Raw genomic sequence first — 15,493 nt, 5'->3', positions numbered from 1 at the left:
TGGATTCAAGGCACAAATATATTTACACAATCACTTGAAAGTGAATCTGATCAGTAATTGAGTTTGAATTTTGCTGATCAATGATACCCAGGTATTGAAGGTTGGTCTGGAATGATTTGGAGGAAGTTATCTAGGTCTTCTTTAAATTTGGGGAGAGGATTTTTTCCAACATAGATGACCCAATGGGAGGAGGGCAGTTTGTTGTAGAGTCTTGGGGCCCCTAGCAAGAAATGAGTGGTGCATGATTGATTTAGTAATCGCATTTTTGTTGTAGTTCCAATGAGGTTGGATACACGTAACACGTTCAATGTCTTGTTGGCCGAAATCAATGTCCGTGCTATGGGACAGCTCATGGATACATTTAAAAGCATGTAATATGGCAGACCGTTCGTGTCTCCTTAGGCGTAGATGCTGAAGTCGATCCCTGTAGGCGAGTTTCCAGTGATTTGTCGAGTAAAGTGCCAGAGTATACTCTCCATTTTGTTTAGTTCGCCAACAAGACAAGAGCTCCAAATCAATGAGGCATAGTCCAGATGGGGTTGTACGATGGATTTAAATGGTAACCATAGCTAACCTAACCTATGAGCATAATGCTTGCCTTTTCATGAACAAAATATAGGTTAGAATGGCAGTCATTCAATTTGTTCCGACCTGTTGACGGTTGTTCATCCCCACCCAGATGAGGTTGTTACGCGTAAACGGACAGAAATTTCATCTTATCGCAAATTTCATCTCAAATGACAACTCAATTCCTAAAATTCGCAAAAGAAAGAGGTAAAAACAAGAGTTTCATCTGAAGTAACACCAACCCTAGTGATCAAGCTCATTGGCGGGAATATCGTCCCACGAGTTCGTCCCCGGACTTCCTCCGTACTTTCTTTGGGCATGGTCAACACTTCCGGTCTACGATCTTGAGCCAGGGGATCAAGAACTTTGGGACCAGGGAGAGCTTGCCATGGAGTCCAGTCTTTGCAGGATCCTGGCGACGTCTCTTTTGATCACGCTGACGTCTCTTTTGATCACGGTGACGTCTCCCTCGAGTTTGTTTGTTCGATTTCTCAACATTTTCTCAATCATCTGCACGTTAGACTCTGCAATGCAAAGGAAGGTATCCTTGATCATTTACAGTACAACAAAAAGAACCCTCAGAAGAGCGTGTTACGCCATAATAGTTGATCCATTTCCAATCTCATTTTGTGAGTGCCCACCTTTATAATCCTTAAACATAACACAAATTTGAACTGACAACAAATATGTGAAGATTAAGGTGCATCGTTAAACTGTTCACGTTTGGTGAAGATTTGGTCAAAATTTGGTTCAAGTACTGAAACATATTATAGTTAAGTTAAAATTATGGTAGCATCATGATTATGGCAGTTATTGAAAGTTATTGATTGTGGTGTGGTTTAATCACTAAAAGGTTAAAGTAATATGATGGAATTTAATCAAGTCCAAACAATACCCAATATCATAGTTTAGCTAAAGTATCTGCGCCAAGCAGTAAGCCAACATTCAAGTTCAGATTTGATAACGGTAAACTAAAATGGATATCCTTAACAAGGAGTTTGTAAATCTCAAATGATAGTTCGCAATTTTAACAGTAATTTCGTTTTCAATTTTAGCAACCTGAAATCAAATAGCAGTGCCGAATCTAAGAAAAGTCATATCCTCAGTGAACTCGACCATGTACCCACGCATTTGGGTAAGGTTTGAAGTGTCATTAAATTATTTTCCTGAAGGCATGTAAGGCACTGGGGTCCTGACAAGGAATTTGTCAAAAATCTATGTCCTAAGTATGATTTTTCCCATTTTCTATTTAAATTATCTTTTGGCCTTTTTTACTCTATTAATAGCTTGTTTAGTTAAACAAAAACAAAAGCAACAGGAAGTCCCACAACCTTAAACCTTACAAGGGAACTCAGCTTAGTGTTATATTTCATTTCAAGTACTTTTTCAAGTCTTCCTGTGTCAAATGTTGCTCAAGTATAGCTTGGCATTATGACATAACTAATGAATATGTGTAAGAATGCACTTTTTTCTTTGTCTTATTTAAATTTGGAATGTCATCCTTGGGCGATTTTTTCAATGCAGCAATATTTCCAACTTCTTGAAATCGCTAGTGTAGCCACGGACTTCTGGATATTTGGACTGTGAACAGAAACAAAAATTCTAATCTCCTAAACAATTCACTTGTTTCCAAATGAGCATTTCGTACATCTTGTTGAATAGATGAGCTTGGCCAAAGTTGAGCCCAAAACTATACTTAGGCAACTCAAGAGATATAGCTAAAGTTATGTAGCAAACACAACATTGGATTTGAATTTTCGTCTGCTTCTGGGTCAGAGACACAAGCTTTTGACAACTTATCCTAAGAGTAAAATTAAGAGTCAAACTTCACCGTCCCATTTTGTTGACCAGATACGTGAGCTTTTGACAACTTATCCTAATAGAAAATTCGGAGTCTTCACCGTCCTATTTCGTTTTTTTGCCTTCAAAATTTCGCTTTGACACTTGAAGGACAAATTCATACATCCATCTCCCCAATTGATTTTATTAATGATTAGATGTACAGTATTAGCCATTGCAATCATATGTTTTCTTGTCAAACTGTTATTTCGAAAGTCACAATCTCGAGGGTCTGCCCATGAACTGAAATACCATTTAGAATTTGTTAATCGGCCCTGAAATTCAATTTGGGTTGAAGATCAAAAATAAATCGACCCTAATGAGAGCTTTTCAGGCCAAAGTTCAAATTGGTGTTTTGTTTAGGGATTATATGCCCACCTTGCTGGATGTTCAAGTCAGACAAGGTCCGCCCGTCCTCCTCCAGCTGGTTTTCGTTGAAAACGAGCGAATACTCGCCGGGCAGAAACCCTTCCCTATCCAGGATCTTGGACTTGACATTCTCGATCTTGTCCGATGGCTTTACCTCCAAGGTGAAGGTCTGGTCGGCCCAGGTCCTGACTGAGATCTGCATGTCTCCACAGTGACGGAGATCAACAAGAAGGATGGATTTCTTGGGGATGTTATCGATTAATAGTATGTAAGATCAAAGAGGCACAAACAAACAACATGAACAGAGTTGGCTGAATGTGTTTGTTTACCTTTGTGACCAGGTGAAAGGAAAGAAAAAGCCCCAATCAAGCATTCAATGCAAAAAAGCTTCTTCAGGGGGTATGATGATCTTGGATAGGAGAGACATAGCAAAATATCTATTTATTATTAATGTTCTACAAGGCAAAGGACGGGGATGACATCCATGGCAAAAACGGGTTAAAACAAAGTAATATATTTTGAGAAAGCCCTTGCCAGGATGGTGCCTGGATCAACCAATATACATCAGACCATGATGTTGTAGAGGAAAAGGTCCTAACCTATTTTTTACAGACAACCGATTCCGTTTAAGAGGTTGCGCGAGTGAACTGAGTTACTATAATTCGACTATGCTTCCATTGAATCCGATCCTTCCACTGAAGAAAATCATAATTGTATGATGAGGAGGGGTTGCTATATGACCACAATTACTAGCTGCGGCACTGTATTGGTAGAGTATCAGGTTTCCAAATAGCAAATCCTGGTTCGAACCCAGGCTTGCTGAGTCCAAGCTTCTTTGCAGCATTTAAATTACAGCATAAGTTGCTGCCTGACGAGCTTAAACGGGCGAAAGTGAGATCATTCCTGACGGTGAAGTAATAATTATTGTCCCAAGTTGTTTGTGATGAAGGAGCTCAAAACGCCTATATACTGTTAGAAAACTCTTATCCTTTCATACTCAATAGATGGATATTCCATCTTTGGAGCGGTGCTCTCAAAGTTGAGATACTTAGGGAAATTTGCTCCATTAATAATATTTTGTTCCTGGAAATAATAAATCTCTGGTTGGAAAAAAACGGAAATAGATTTAAAATTTGTAGCGAAGCCTTTATCTAATTAACCTATCGTACATCAATCTCAATCTATCTTGCTTCGCCTGATTGGATCAAAAAAGAGTCCATCAGCCCCAAAACAGATCATTTTTCCCCCACTAAGAAACCCAAGTGGGCTCATACGTCACTTAAAACTCTCTAAATGTTCTTTCATCCGAAGTTTCCTTTGGTTTGATATTTTCTTCATTACCTCGGATGCTTCTGGTGGTTTTGCGTCACGCCCTATCCTTCTGATGTATATTGTTAACGCTTTTTGACAAGATTTTAATGTATGTTATTCTGCCTTCGAGTATTTTTCACTTTCTTTGGTAATACAATTGACCAAAGTATTTACTTCTTCCACAATTGATCTTGATCATTTCTTTTCAATCATATGTTTCTATGAACTGACATCGCCTTGGGGGACTTGTATTTGGTCCCAACTAGTCCCCTGTAGCTGTGTTTAGAATACAGGACCCTAATCTCAACGAGACAAGGATTCTTCGGAATGATAACAGAAATCATTCGCGCAACCTCTTAAACGGAATCGGTTGTCTGTAAAAATTAGGTTAGAGAAAAGGTCAGATGAAAGATTAGACATGCTCGATTGTCCTTTCATCCTGCCAACATGAACTGGAACATGAACTGGTCACAGCCGCTTGAGATGCGGAACGGGGTGAGGTTTAAATAAAAGCAAGTTCTTTAAAAATGACGCAACTTCGTTTGTGTTCAAATTCTACCAATCCATCAGGACCTTTACCACAGCACAAGGACACAAAAACACTTTAGAGTCCCTGCACAGCAAGACTAATCTAATCAAGAATTGAGAGCTAAGGGAAAATTTGCACAAAGTTAATTTGTTGAAATTGGGCTCTCTATCCCTGCAAAATTGTCTGGGAATGGATGCTGGCCCCAAAGTGTGGGTCAGGTTTTCAAACTTGCATATCATGGCCAAGTGATCGCCCAAGTTCCAATTTCCTTCGCAAACACGCTGAATTTCTCGGATGAACTCCATAACTGATGCAAACAAAACGACAGATAAACCCAGGGTATTGCTGTCAGGAACAGCTTGATTATAATCAATTTTCATAGATATCTTTACTATATGCATGAAATGGAACTACTTTTTTGTACTTTTTTGTATAGTGTTGAACGTGAGCTCGCCGAGAACAGTCACATTTTTAGGTTGCTGCTGTTCTTATCTCCCAGGAGTTTTAAACCAAGGTGTGACTTCCTCTGTTGCTCTTTGGTTGCTGTGCACGTATTGTGTACGTGGTGTTTGTGTGTGGGTGAATGAATGGGAATTGCCATTCATTCACTCAATTAGGTTGGGGTTTTCACGGCTCTTTAGCAAGATGTAATTACTTTAAAACCTAATAAGTTTATTGCTCGGTTATGTTTAGCTTTAGCAGCTTGTATTTCTAGTTCCAAATGATTATGTGTAGTACCTCAGTTTGATTGAGGAGTTTGAAGAGGTGTCCCCACTTATAGTTGAGTAGGAAAAGATAGTTTTGAAGAAAACAGTCTGTCCAATTTATCGAAAGCAGCCTTGTCCTGAAGAAGGAAAAGGCTGTCAGTTTGACCACCTTAAATGGTATCAAAAGCTTCTCAAGTTCGGCCTGGAGAAGTACAATAGGAAGAAATGATGTTCAAAGGTGGATTGTCCTTTTTTTTCACCTGTACATGTGCCGTCAGTCCATGAGACTAAAGACGTGCTTTAATGTACAGTGTACCTCTGTCCATGTAGGGGACACGCAAAGGTAACAAAGGTACAGAAAAGTTTAGTCTCATAGTTATAGAGCTGACCCTATTCCTAAACCTAATCCGACCCCACCCCCTTCCTTAACCCATTTAGCTTCCTCCCTCCCTTTCCTCCTACCCTCTGCCATCTCTCCCAATTCTCTCCTCTTCCTTCAAATACCAATCCACCCCTCTTCCTGTAAACACTCTCGTCCCTAATATTCCTTGCCCCACCCCTATTCCCAAAATACGCACCTATTCAAATGTAGCTGCCCAACTCATTCCTCAAACCCAACCATCCCCATTAGCTCATGCCTTGCCTCCAGTAGAACGTAGCTTTGTTGATAAGCGGGATTTCTTACGGTTGGAGAGGATGGTCCAAGATCTTGTGAATTTGGTCCGTCAAAAAAGTTAATATTTTAGAAGAACTAGCCGTTGAGAAGACCCTCGAGTTCTCCTGGCCCTGATGGTGTGACATCTCAGTTTCTGATGAGATGCTCACTGGTCCTTGCTCCTGTTTTCTCGTACTTGATGCGTTGCATCTTGTATCAGGGCAAGTTTCCATCTTCACTAAAGTTAGCTCATGTTGTTCAAATTTTCAAAGGGGGAGATAAGTCACTCCCCATTAATTATAGGCCAATTTCTCCCACTTCGAATATTGCCAAGGTGTTTGAGAAGATCATGAAGTCCAAAGGATGTCAAAGCAATTATATTTCATAAATTATAACTTCACACACCATATTACCATTCACATTAATTTACCATTCACACTCTCGTTGACTTTTTTGGTCCCTTTTTGGTGGCTTCTTTTGATATTTTATTTCGTTTTTGTGTTTTTTTTTGTTTATTTTCTCTCTTCCCTCTCCTCACGCTCCACGTCCTCGTGTTTTTTAAAGTTGTTATTAACCTGTCTTCCTTACTTATACATTCCTCGACAAGAATCAGAAGTAGGACAAGACTCCCTTTGTGTCTTGCACGAGGCGGTCAGGAAGACAACTCAACCGTAGGAAACAATTGCTTAAGGTTGAGGGATCCCTTAGCGACGTACATGATGCCAAGTCAGGTGTTCCCTAGGGGCACCTTAGGGCCCTTCCTGTTTATACTATTCGTTGCCCCGCTTCAAAAGCTTAGTATTATTGACAGTCTCTCGTCTTATGATGCTGACGATACAAAGTTAGTTTCTGGTAGGAATGGCCAAGATTTCAGTAGCCTTTCAAAGGACTTAGATCGAATCTACTCTTGGGTAACTGAGAGGAATATGGCCCTGAACGGAATGAAATTCCGCTCAATGACATTTGGGTCAACTCCTTTAAATACTCCACCCGTAGATAATGGAGGTAAAGATATTGAGCAGGTCTCATCTATGAAAGATCTAGGTGTAGTCCTCCAAAATAATGGAAAGTTCGATGAGCATATCCAGCTGAAGGTGGGTAAGGCTTTTCAAATGTGTGGTTGGATATATCGCACGTTTAAGTCCAGAGATAGCATCACGATGCTAACTCTGTACAAGTCGATTGTCCAGCCACATCTTGAATACGCCTCACCCATTTGGGCTCCAATGAGTTCAGCAGGTTTGCAAAAGGTCGAGCAAGTCCAAAGATGTTTCACTACGAACATCACAGGATTGAGAGAGCTCTCATATTGGGAGAGGCTAAAAAAGTTGGGACTGTACAGTGTTCAGAGAAGGTACGAAAGGTATCTGATATTGTACGTCTTCAAAAGTATCCATGAGCTTTGTCCCAACCCAGGATTTAGGGTCAATTCTAGTGACCGTGGAGTCTTAATGTGCGTATTGAGAGCACCTTCAAATCCTTGAGAATCCAAGCTAGTTTGGACAATGAAGTCCACCTCTTTTCTTTCTCGGGCTCCTTCGTTGTTTAATTTGCTTCCCTCTAATATTCGTAGGGAATACGTAGGCCTTGTTGATCCGGTTGCAGTCAGACTTGGACAAATTTTTAGGTAGCATTCCAGATCAACCCTACATTCAAGGACTTCCTAGATCTGTCAACTCAAATTCAATAGTGGACCAAATATAGACGCCTGGTTGTAGATAGAGCACCATCTTTTGCCTTAGGTCATCGTCAGTGGTTCACAGTGGCTCGGACAAGCCGTTGGTTTCTACCCATTAGTGATGCTTTTCATACCGTAATGTCAGCTTTTGGTTGAACGACCTTTGTTAGTGGCCCATGACCAGATGGTTGGCCCGTGACCCCGATGGTTGGCCCGTGGTCTGGATGGCCCGTTACACACTTATGACTTCCCCGAAAGGGGAGAACCATTTGGGGGAGGACAGAGGGTTTCAGCCAATCCTACCCATTGCGTCAAATCATGTTCTCACGAAATCATCATTGAGTTGACTGATTGTTTATTGACCAAAACAGGTTTCCCTATACATGACTAGAATAATGGTTATGAACACACTTAGGAAGATACGCATTAGCAATCGCACTAGTTAGGGCCCCCATTACGAGAAATGTAGGCTACACTAGGGACCCTGGATTCAGAGACGCGCGAGGTTTGACAAGTGGCGCCACTTCAAAATTGTAAACAATCAGTGGAACTAAAAATTTCCAAACAGATTTTCAAGTGATGCGCTGTATAAGAAAGAGTTCTCTTATGACCGGGATAATTGAATATTTTCTTCAAGGACACTGCCAAATTTTATTTGAAGACAAGCTGATTCATGGATATGGCATATTAGATTGTTACTACTATTTGGTACTTTCAAACTCCTTTCTGAACCCATTTTTTCATAAGATTAGATTGCTATAATATTTCATTAGATTATTCAGATTAATATATCACATGTGTGCTTCCTAAGTCTATCAAGAAACAAATCCCTCTATACTTTTTAATGTAATTTGTTGAATATGGATGTACTTTCTTTTTCGAGGTGCTTTAGTCCAAGTCAAGACTGGCAGCATGCAAAAAATCAGTGTGTCAAGTACATATTATTGAGAAATACCACACTAATTCAATTCTAATAACAAAGGACACTCTTAACCCTGTGGAATGAGTTGGTTGAATCCATGGTGGATCAAGTTTGTCATAAATCATTCAAAACTTTACCCTATTATGTAATGCAAACGTGTGACCTCTTTTTAGAAGCACTGACTCCCTGTTGAGAAGGTTTCCAAACAAAGCCCATGTTCGTTGACAATTGGCAGCCAATCAGATCAGTCAAATTTGATGACGTATACTCAAGGGGGACGCTTTCTTTTCAGGCTGCTTCAGCTGCCCAGTGGGCTGGCCTCTTCAAATTTGGTGGGTGTCTTACATCAAGTTCAGTTGTTGATAACGCTGATGACCTTTTGCTACATGGGCAAAACAAACATTCAGTGCTCAAGAAGGACGCAAGAATCAGAGCGGTAAATCGAGGATTAATTCAACATGTGCCCTAGTTAGAATGTTTGGGTGTGTCAATTGGTGCCAAAACCAATCGACCGTTTGAATGTCTTTCCACTGTTTTCCTTCTCATGTACCTGTTCACACATGAACGAGTCCTTTGCCCGGCCTTGATCTATTTATCAATCGCGAGACGCCACAGTACTACTCTTTACTTTACGGATGCTCAAGCAGTAGAGTGACCCACATCCCTGCCATGAACATGGCTTGAGCTTGTCAAGCAAGTGGTGGATGGATTACTTTACCTAATCCAAAGACTGATTCAATTTAGATCAGATCAGAGGCAACTGCATCATCCACCTCTACAGATTCTTAGCCGCTTATTACTTTTGGTCATAGCCGTCATTTTGCCCTTGGCCGACACATACGGTCATGATCGATCCTCTGCACTTTGAGGCCCACGCTTCAAGACAATCCAGCTCCTTATTGCCGTTCTCCTGCCTGTTTCCCACCCACCAGTGTTGTCCATGAAAACAAAAGCTTACAGACCGGGTCTAGCTCTTCAACCAACTCACTCGATTGGCGATTGCTTGGCTGTAATGGTCCATAAATTGTTCCCACCGGCTCTGGATTGACTGGATGGCCATCTCAAATTGTTTCTCTCCCAGACGTGGATCAAGAATAGCCTTCATGTCAATGGCATCATGACCCAGGCCATGGGTTTTCATTGCCCTCCACCAACTCCACATTAACTGAAGTCGTCAATAGCTTTTACTACTGTTTGACTGTATTTCACCCAGACAACTATATTTTGTTAATGATTTATCAACAAGTCAAGGATGCGGGACCTTCCCAGTGCTCATCTTTGTCTATGGCCTTCGCTTATGGCGTCCCAGTTCCCCCACGTCATCCTGAAAGCGGCCAATGACTCCCTTTTCAAATTACTCAGAACATACCTCTGAGGGTCTTAGTATGCCAATAATGCATGGATGCATTTCATAAGCAAATTTGAGCCCCTTGCCATTGACTGAACAATTGTTGGGAACCTGACCTTTTCGGACGTAATTTCTGGACAAACCATGCTCTTCCAGGTCAACAATGTGGCATCATATCATTGTCCTGGGACCAACATTTCTTTGGAATATTGACGGTTGCACCCAATTGTTGGGCCCAAGATTGGCAATCTGTCCAATCCAGCCATCCTCTACTCTACAACTATCAAAATTTCCATCACTATTCCTCTTCAATAGCGTTCATCTTACTTATTTCTGAAAACTGAGCTGATTGTTGTCAATGTCATCTGTATTTTCACCTGGTTATCAATATTAATATCAATTAAACCCTGTTTTATGCTCTCATTTCATTTATATATTAACATTACTGACGTGACGTTAGGATAAAGTATGGGACCACAATTTCAACCTGTGATCTGCTGATAAATAGTACTGTGATAATCAAGGAAAATTGTTGTCCATTTATTCATGCTTGATTTGAACTGAAAAATATGTAAATAAAAGTTACTATTTATTGCCAAAATTGAATTTCAGAAACCTATTGAAAAGTTAACAAAAGTTATCAATCTGTTAGCTAACGGTATAGTTCATAGAAAAGTAAAACAGGCCTTCAACTAGAAATTATTATTAGCTAACATTTGAGGAGATTGTTAATAAACACAACGTTTGGTTTGTGCTTGTATCCCTCGTTTTGTTACATGCTTATTATTTCAATTATCTTTTATTTATTGTGCATGAACGGAAGTTTTAAATGAATTCAAAGCACAAAAGGTAGTTAATGATATGATCACTGGCATATTCATTTGGTCAGATATTGAAATCAAAATACGTATTTGGCAAACTATTATGATTGGTGGGTTTTGTTAGTAGACAGTCCAAAGAAGAAGTGTTTGTCAAAAAACTAAATGTTTCCCAAATTGTTCAACAAGCATTTTGACATAAATTTTCTTGCATAGACGTGCCAAGGGATGCTTAATAAAGCATCTTTATAAAGCATCTTCGAACGCACACTATACATTGTGAACACGAACATCCCTTGTTCTGCCCATGTAGGCGTTTGGAGCGACATCTGGCGAATTGTAAGCCATAACAAGCCAAACGCGCCCCCCCCCTTGTGTATACTCCATCCACCTCGCGTATCTATGCCTCGAGCATCTATAGGCTACTCAAGCAAAATCAAAACAGCTTTGCATAGATGCAAACTACAAAACGTGACCCTGCCTTATTAGTTCTTGGAATCAGGGCTGCATTAAGACTCGTTTTTTATCTTGGGCTTTCAATTCTCTAACACTGTGAATTGGCAACCCTAACAAAGGTTCTTCCAGAGGACGTGGATAACTTCCGCCAAATCATTCCAGACCAACTTTCAATACCAGGGTATCATCGATGAGCAAATTCCAAATCGATTTCTGACCAGATTTACTTTCGAGTGATTGTGTAATCGTGTTCATGTGCCTTGAATCCATTCTAGACACCTTTCTGTGTACAGTAAATAAATTATTAGTGTTATAATATAACATTGATAAAAAGTGCAAAAGATATTTGATTGCTTTGAAAATATAAAAACAGCTCGCTCAATCTGTTTACAAATAGCTGGTTTGCAAAGAAGTTCAGTACCGTACGTACAACAGGAAATAAATGTATTGCTGTTATAGACAGTAGACAATAGACGATAGAAAACATTTTTCGTAAATCACAATTGACCCTGTTCATTGGAACATGAACCTTTTCTACAATTATGAATACGATGGTACTCTTTAGTCCTGGGGCTAGACGGAGTGCATTCGAGTTTTTTACTGGATTTTGGAGAAATTGGCCGGACTCGAGTATTTTGCCCGAGTCGAATCCGGCAAAATGTCAAAAATCAATGGACTCTTACTAGTCCGACTATTGGCAGACTCGCCCCAGCACTACTTGGTTGAATCTTTGGAAACATGATCGACGAGATCCATGCGTTTAATACCAAAACTGAAGTGTATTGGATCCAGTATTGACACCATCTCAGGCCAACTTTTCACCTTAATGAATGTGCCCTCTTTTCCATGAATTCCTTGACCTAAATCTGAGTTTTGTTCGCCTTTTAGAGAGCCACGCCTAGCATGATTGAGTTGGTGCGTTGCTTGGTTCCGTTGTCGGACCAAACCCAGCCCAAAGAAGGAGATCACGAACCTTACATTTTTTTGTAGGGTCGCTTTGTCTGGTTGGAGGCTTTGGGCTTAACTTTTGGTACAGTATGCCCTTTGCCCTACAAATTGGAGACCCATACATTCTTCACCCTTGACGTCAAATCATGGATCTTAAAGGAAAGTGGAGAAATAGTAAACCCTGTAGAAAAAGTCTTAATCTCAGCACTGGATGTTAATGCTTGTTGATAAACAGAAAGGCTACCCATTTGGAACCATGCAATGGTTGGCAACCATTTCCATTAACTTGACGGAGCAATGCACTGGTCGTCAACCCTAATAGTCAATAATAGTTGGCAATCAAATTCGACCGTTCATTTGAAATCATCAAAAGTGCAATTCTTGTTGAGTCAGCCCTTCAGTTAGTTAGTCAGTCAGTCAGTCAGTCAGTCAGTCACTCAGTCTTTGAAAAAGCAATTGGAAGGAAAACGGTGCAAAGTTTTCCCTCTCTGACTTGTTTTTCTTGTTCCTCCCAGTTCCCTTTCTTTGGCCTGGCGTTCTTCACCGCGGTCCTTTCAAGTTCCATGCAATGCACGTGGTTCTGTCGTTCTTGTTCCACTCCTCTCTGTCTCATCTTCCTCTTCTTCGGCTTCGGCAACTATCCTTCACCCGCCTCTTTGAAGGCCGGCAAATGAAAGAGAAGTCGTGCAAGGCGGAGGCTCCACATTTGGTCCTCGTTTGTCCTGCTTCAGAGCTACGAACGAGGTCGGTCGCGGTTCTTGAGGCAATCTCGAGTGAGCATTAGTTAAGGTTTGAACCCAGTCCTAGACGCATGATGTCTTGTTGTCCGAGGGTGGTTCAGAAATGAGAATCAAGATTGTGGATCCTGCCAACAAGAGATCGCCGTAAGTACTTCAGAGTTCTGTTCAAAGTATGAAACCACTGGGGATCGATTCAGGTGAGGTCGATGACATGCGGGTACCCACGTACCATGTTCAGTCTTCGTCTCAGTCTGAGGAAAGCCATTGCCGAAGTTGCCTGTGCCAAAATACGGCAATCAGTTTGCATTCGCTTAACGAGGTGAGGTGCTGAGAGAGGGAGAGAGAGAGTCAGAGAGACAGAGGAAAGTGAAATATGTAAATTTATGGAATTGTTTTGGGCACTAATGGCTGTGCGCTTCGCTTAGAGGCTCTCCGTAACACTACTTTTTGCGTAGTTGAAAAGTTTGCAACTCTTCACAAAGCAAGATGTGGACGGAAATGTGGGTCTCTGGCTTTCTGGCTTTCTTGCTCTTCGTTGATGCATTTGCTCCGTCCAAACAGATCCCCAAGGCCAAGCAAAAAGGGGCATGTGTGTAAATGGGGATATGTAATGTGTTAGCTCGTTTTGACTATCGCCTCAATGGGACGACGACTGCCCTTGTGTCAGAGAATGAACAATGATCCGGGGGGGGCTCAAGAGTGACTTCGCCCTAAAGCATAATCAACTCCGTTTTTGTTTCCAGTTTTTGAAGGCTTTTAACTGGAGTTGGCCTATGTACGAATGCATGCATGCTTGCATGCTTGCATTCTCTCGTAGAAAGAAGGCCACAGCAACACACCGCCCTAAGGAGATTGGCTTTGTTTCACTTTGATTCACAAGTGCCGGGAAGAGGGGTCCTTAATGCCAATTTAGTGTGCTTCAAGACATTTCTTAAGGACTTTCATCCGTTCACATAGTCATTCAAGTCCAGAAACGGCCAAGTCCATCCAACCAACGACCAACTGCCAACGGCCAACAGACCACGAAGGAAGTCCAGCTGTTCGCGCCATTGCGGAGATTACTTCATTTTCTTCTCGTTTCCCTCGTTTCCTCGGCACATTCCATTGGAGTCTTAGCGAGTCTGAAAGTGTGTCTGGTCAATTTGGTGGGAAGTGGGAAGTGGGAGGGCGAGTGGGAGTGGTAAATCCTCATCAAAATTCTAAGGGCCATGACAATTCGAGAGTGGTCCAAAGTTTCAAACGCCACCACCGCTGCCCTGCCCTCCGCAGCAATGGTGGCAACAACCACCACCACCACCACCACAACAAACACCATCATCTCCGACGAGAGCAACAGCAACAGCAACGACGACAACACCAATTCATTTGGGCACTTCACCGAGTGAGCTTCGAATGGTTGATTCGAGTCTAATGCGGGAAACGAGGCCCTCGAGTCTTAGAGGATCGTCGGCTTGGATCTCTTCCGAGGATCTGTTGACAGATGGCAGTAGCACCGACGACGACGGAGATGGAGCTTGTCGCGAGGATTTGAGTCATCTAGCTGAGAGAAATGCAGAGCTTTTCGCCATCGCGGACAACAAAATGATCTGGCGACTGCCAAATGTATTCAAGAGTCCCATTCAATGCGAACCTGAGGTAAGAGACAGACACACACACCAGTCCCAACGACGGGAATGAAAATTCCACTCTGTTTTTTTTTGGGGGGGGGGGTGTAGGGGGGGCTTTTTCCTCAGTCTTATCTTTGTAAAATATGAAACGGATTTTCAAATAACCGTTCTTAAAGATCAGATCCCAGCGTGGGGCTCACACGCTCGGAGATGGCTTCTTATCTGATCTGTAATAGAAATTGTCTGCCCTTAGATTCGAAAAGCTGGTCTCCTTGAAGTCTCCTCAAAGGTTCCTCAGGATTTGCAGAACCTGTCATTCACCCAACACGAAACTACAACACCTTCCCTACTTGCTCATTCAGTGGAGCCCGAGATTTGTTGGAAGCCAAAACGAGGATCGTCGTTCAAGGCCCACCAAGATTTGGCGCGAAAGGTTTTGCAATATGAGGCCTTTGTTGACAGATCTCAGGAGGACGAGAAGAAGCTATAAACATCATCATTTCCATTGAACTTACCCACTGAGGCAGACATATTTATAAAGATAACATGTTTAGAGAGGAGCGCTCCACTCGGCTGGCTGAAACCCCCTTTAAGCGGCGCTTCGGGTAATCCACCAGGGTTCTCCTCGAAGCTCTCATCGAACAACCAAAGGCTTACGGATGATTGGTCTAGCTTAGGCGGTTTCAATACGATCTGACTAAACGGCGAAACCTTGGCTTTAATGGTTTCAGGATCCCCAGGATTGCTGAGCGGAGAAGTTTGTGGGGATGGTATAGGTTAACACCGCGATTACGTTTCCTCCCAAGTTATCACCTCCACAGATTGAGTATATGACTATGGAAGGCCAAGACCCAAAGCAAGTGGTAGGAGAAAACAGAATACTTCTATTGCCGTCATTAATCTCTCAACTCAATTTCGACTAATTTTCAAAATAAGCAATTTCAGTTCGGCTTCTCTTTTGGTGGCTGAATTGCGTACCTAGCTTTTTTGGCATGGCGA

General features: G+C 41.7%; 2 protein-coding genes across 3 annotated transcripts; one reads left to right on the top strand and one right to left on the bottom strand.

Annotated features, from left to right (window-relative positions):
* LOC131883812 (ubiquitin-like) lies at positions 1 to 3,117 on the bottom strand. The gene is made up of 2 exons (XM_059231391.1): positions 2,785 to 3,117; positions 1 to 1,091 (listed from the first exon to the last, which is right to left on the bottom strand). Exons 1-2 carry the CDS (start codon positions 2,975 to 2,977, stop codon positions 925 to 927), a joined length of 360 nt encoding a protein of 119 aa, XP_059087374.1. The 5' UTR covers positions 2,978 to 3,117; the 3' UTR covers positions 1 to 924.
* A 9,482-nt stretch (positions 3,118 to 12,599) lies between these two features.
* Positions 12,600 to 15,472, top strand: LOC131883187 (uncharacterized). Of its 2 annotated transcripts, XR_009373591.1 has the most exons (3): positions 12,600 to 13,031; positions 13,631 to 14,522; positions 14,748 to 15,472. XR_009373591.1 is itself a non-coding variant. In XM_059230574.1 (2 exons), the coding sequence occupies exons 1-2, from the start codon at positions 14,280 to 14,282 to the stop codon at positions 14,982 to 14,984; spliced, it is 480 nt and encodes a 159-aa protein (XP_059086557.1). In that variant the 5' UTR covers positions 13,266 to 14,279; the 3' UTR covers positions 14,985 to 15,472. The 2 variants fall into 2 exon arrangements, 1 of the variants encoding a protein (XP_059086557.1); XM_059230574.1 differs by lacking the exon at positions 12,600 to 13,031 and having other exon boundaries at positions 13,266 to 14,522.
* Positions 15,473 to 15,493: the final 21 nt, after the last annotated feature.

This window comes from Tigriopus californicus, chromosome 7, assembly GCF_007210705.1.
Source record: "Tigriopus californicus strain San Diego chromosome 7, Tcal_SD_v2.1, whole genome shotgun sequence".
Lineage (NCBI taxonomy): Eukaryota > Metazoa > Arthropoda > Copepoda > Harpacticoida > Harpacticidae > Tigriopus > Tigriopus californicus.
Note: the sequence above shows the minus strand (reverse complement) of the source record. Positions and strands in the feature narration are given on the sequence as shown.

Excerpts from the sequence above, each read along its gene's own strand:
- LOC131883812 (XM_059231391.1), bottom strand. The coding sequence starts at position 2,977 with ATGCAGATCTCAGTCAGGACCTGGGCCGACCAGACCTTCACCTTGGAG. Across the intron at positions 1,092-2,784 it reads TGACTTGAACATCCAGCAAG|AGTCTAACGTGCAGATGATT; the intron begins GTGGGCATATAA and ends TTTGCATTGCAG.
- LOC131883187 (XM_059230574.1), top strand. The coding sequence starts at position 14,280 with ATGGTTGATTCGAGTCTAATGCGGGAAACGAGGCCCTCGAGTCTTAGA. Across the intron at positions 14,523-14,747 it reads CCATTCAATGCGAACCTGAG|ATTCGAAAAGCTGGTCTCCT; the intron begins GTAAGAGACAGA and ends GTCTGCCCTTAG.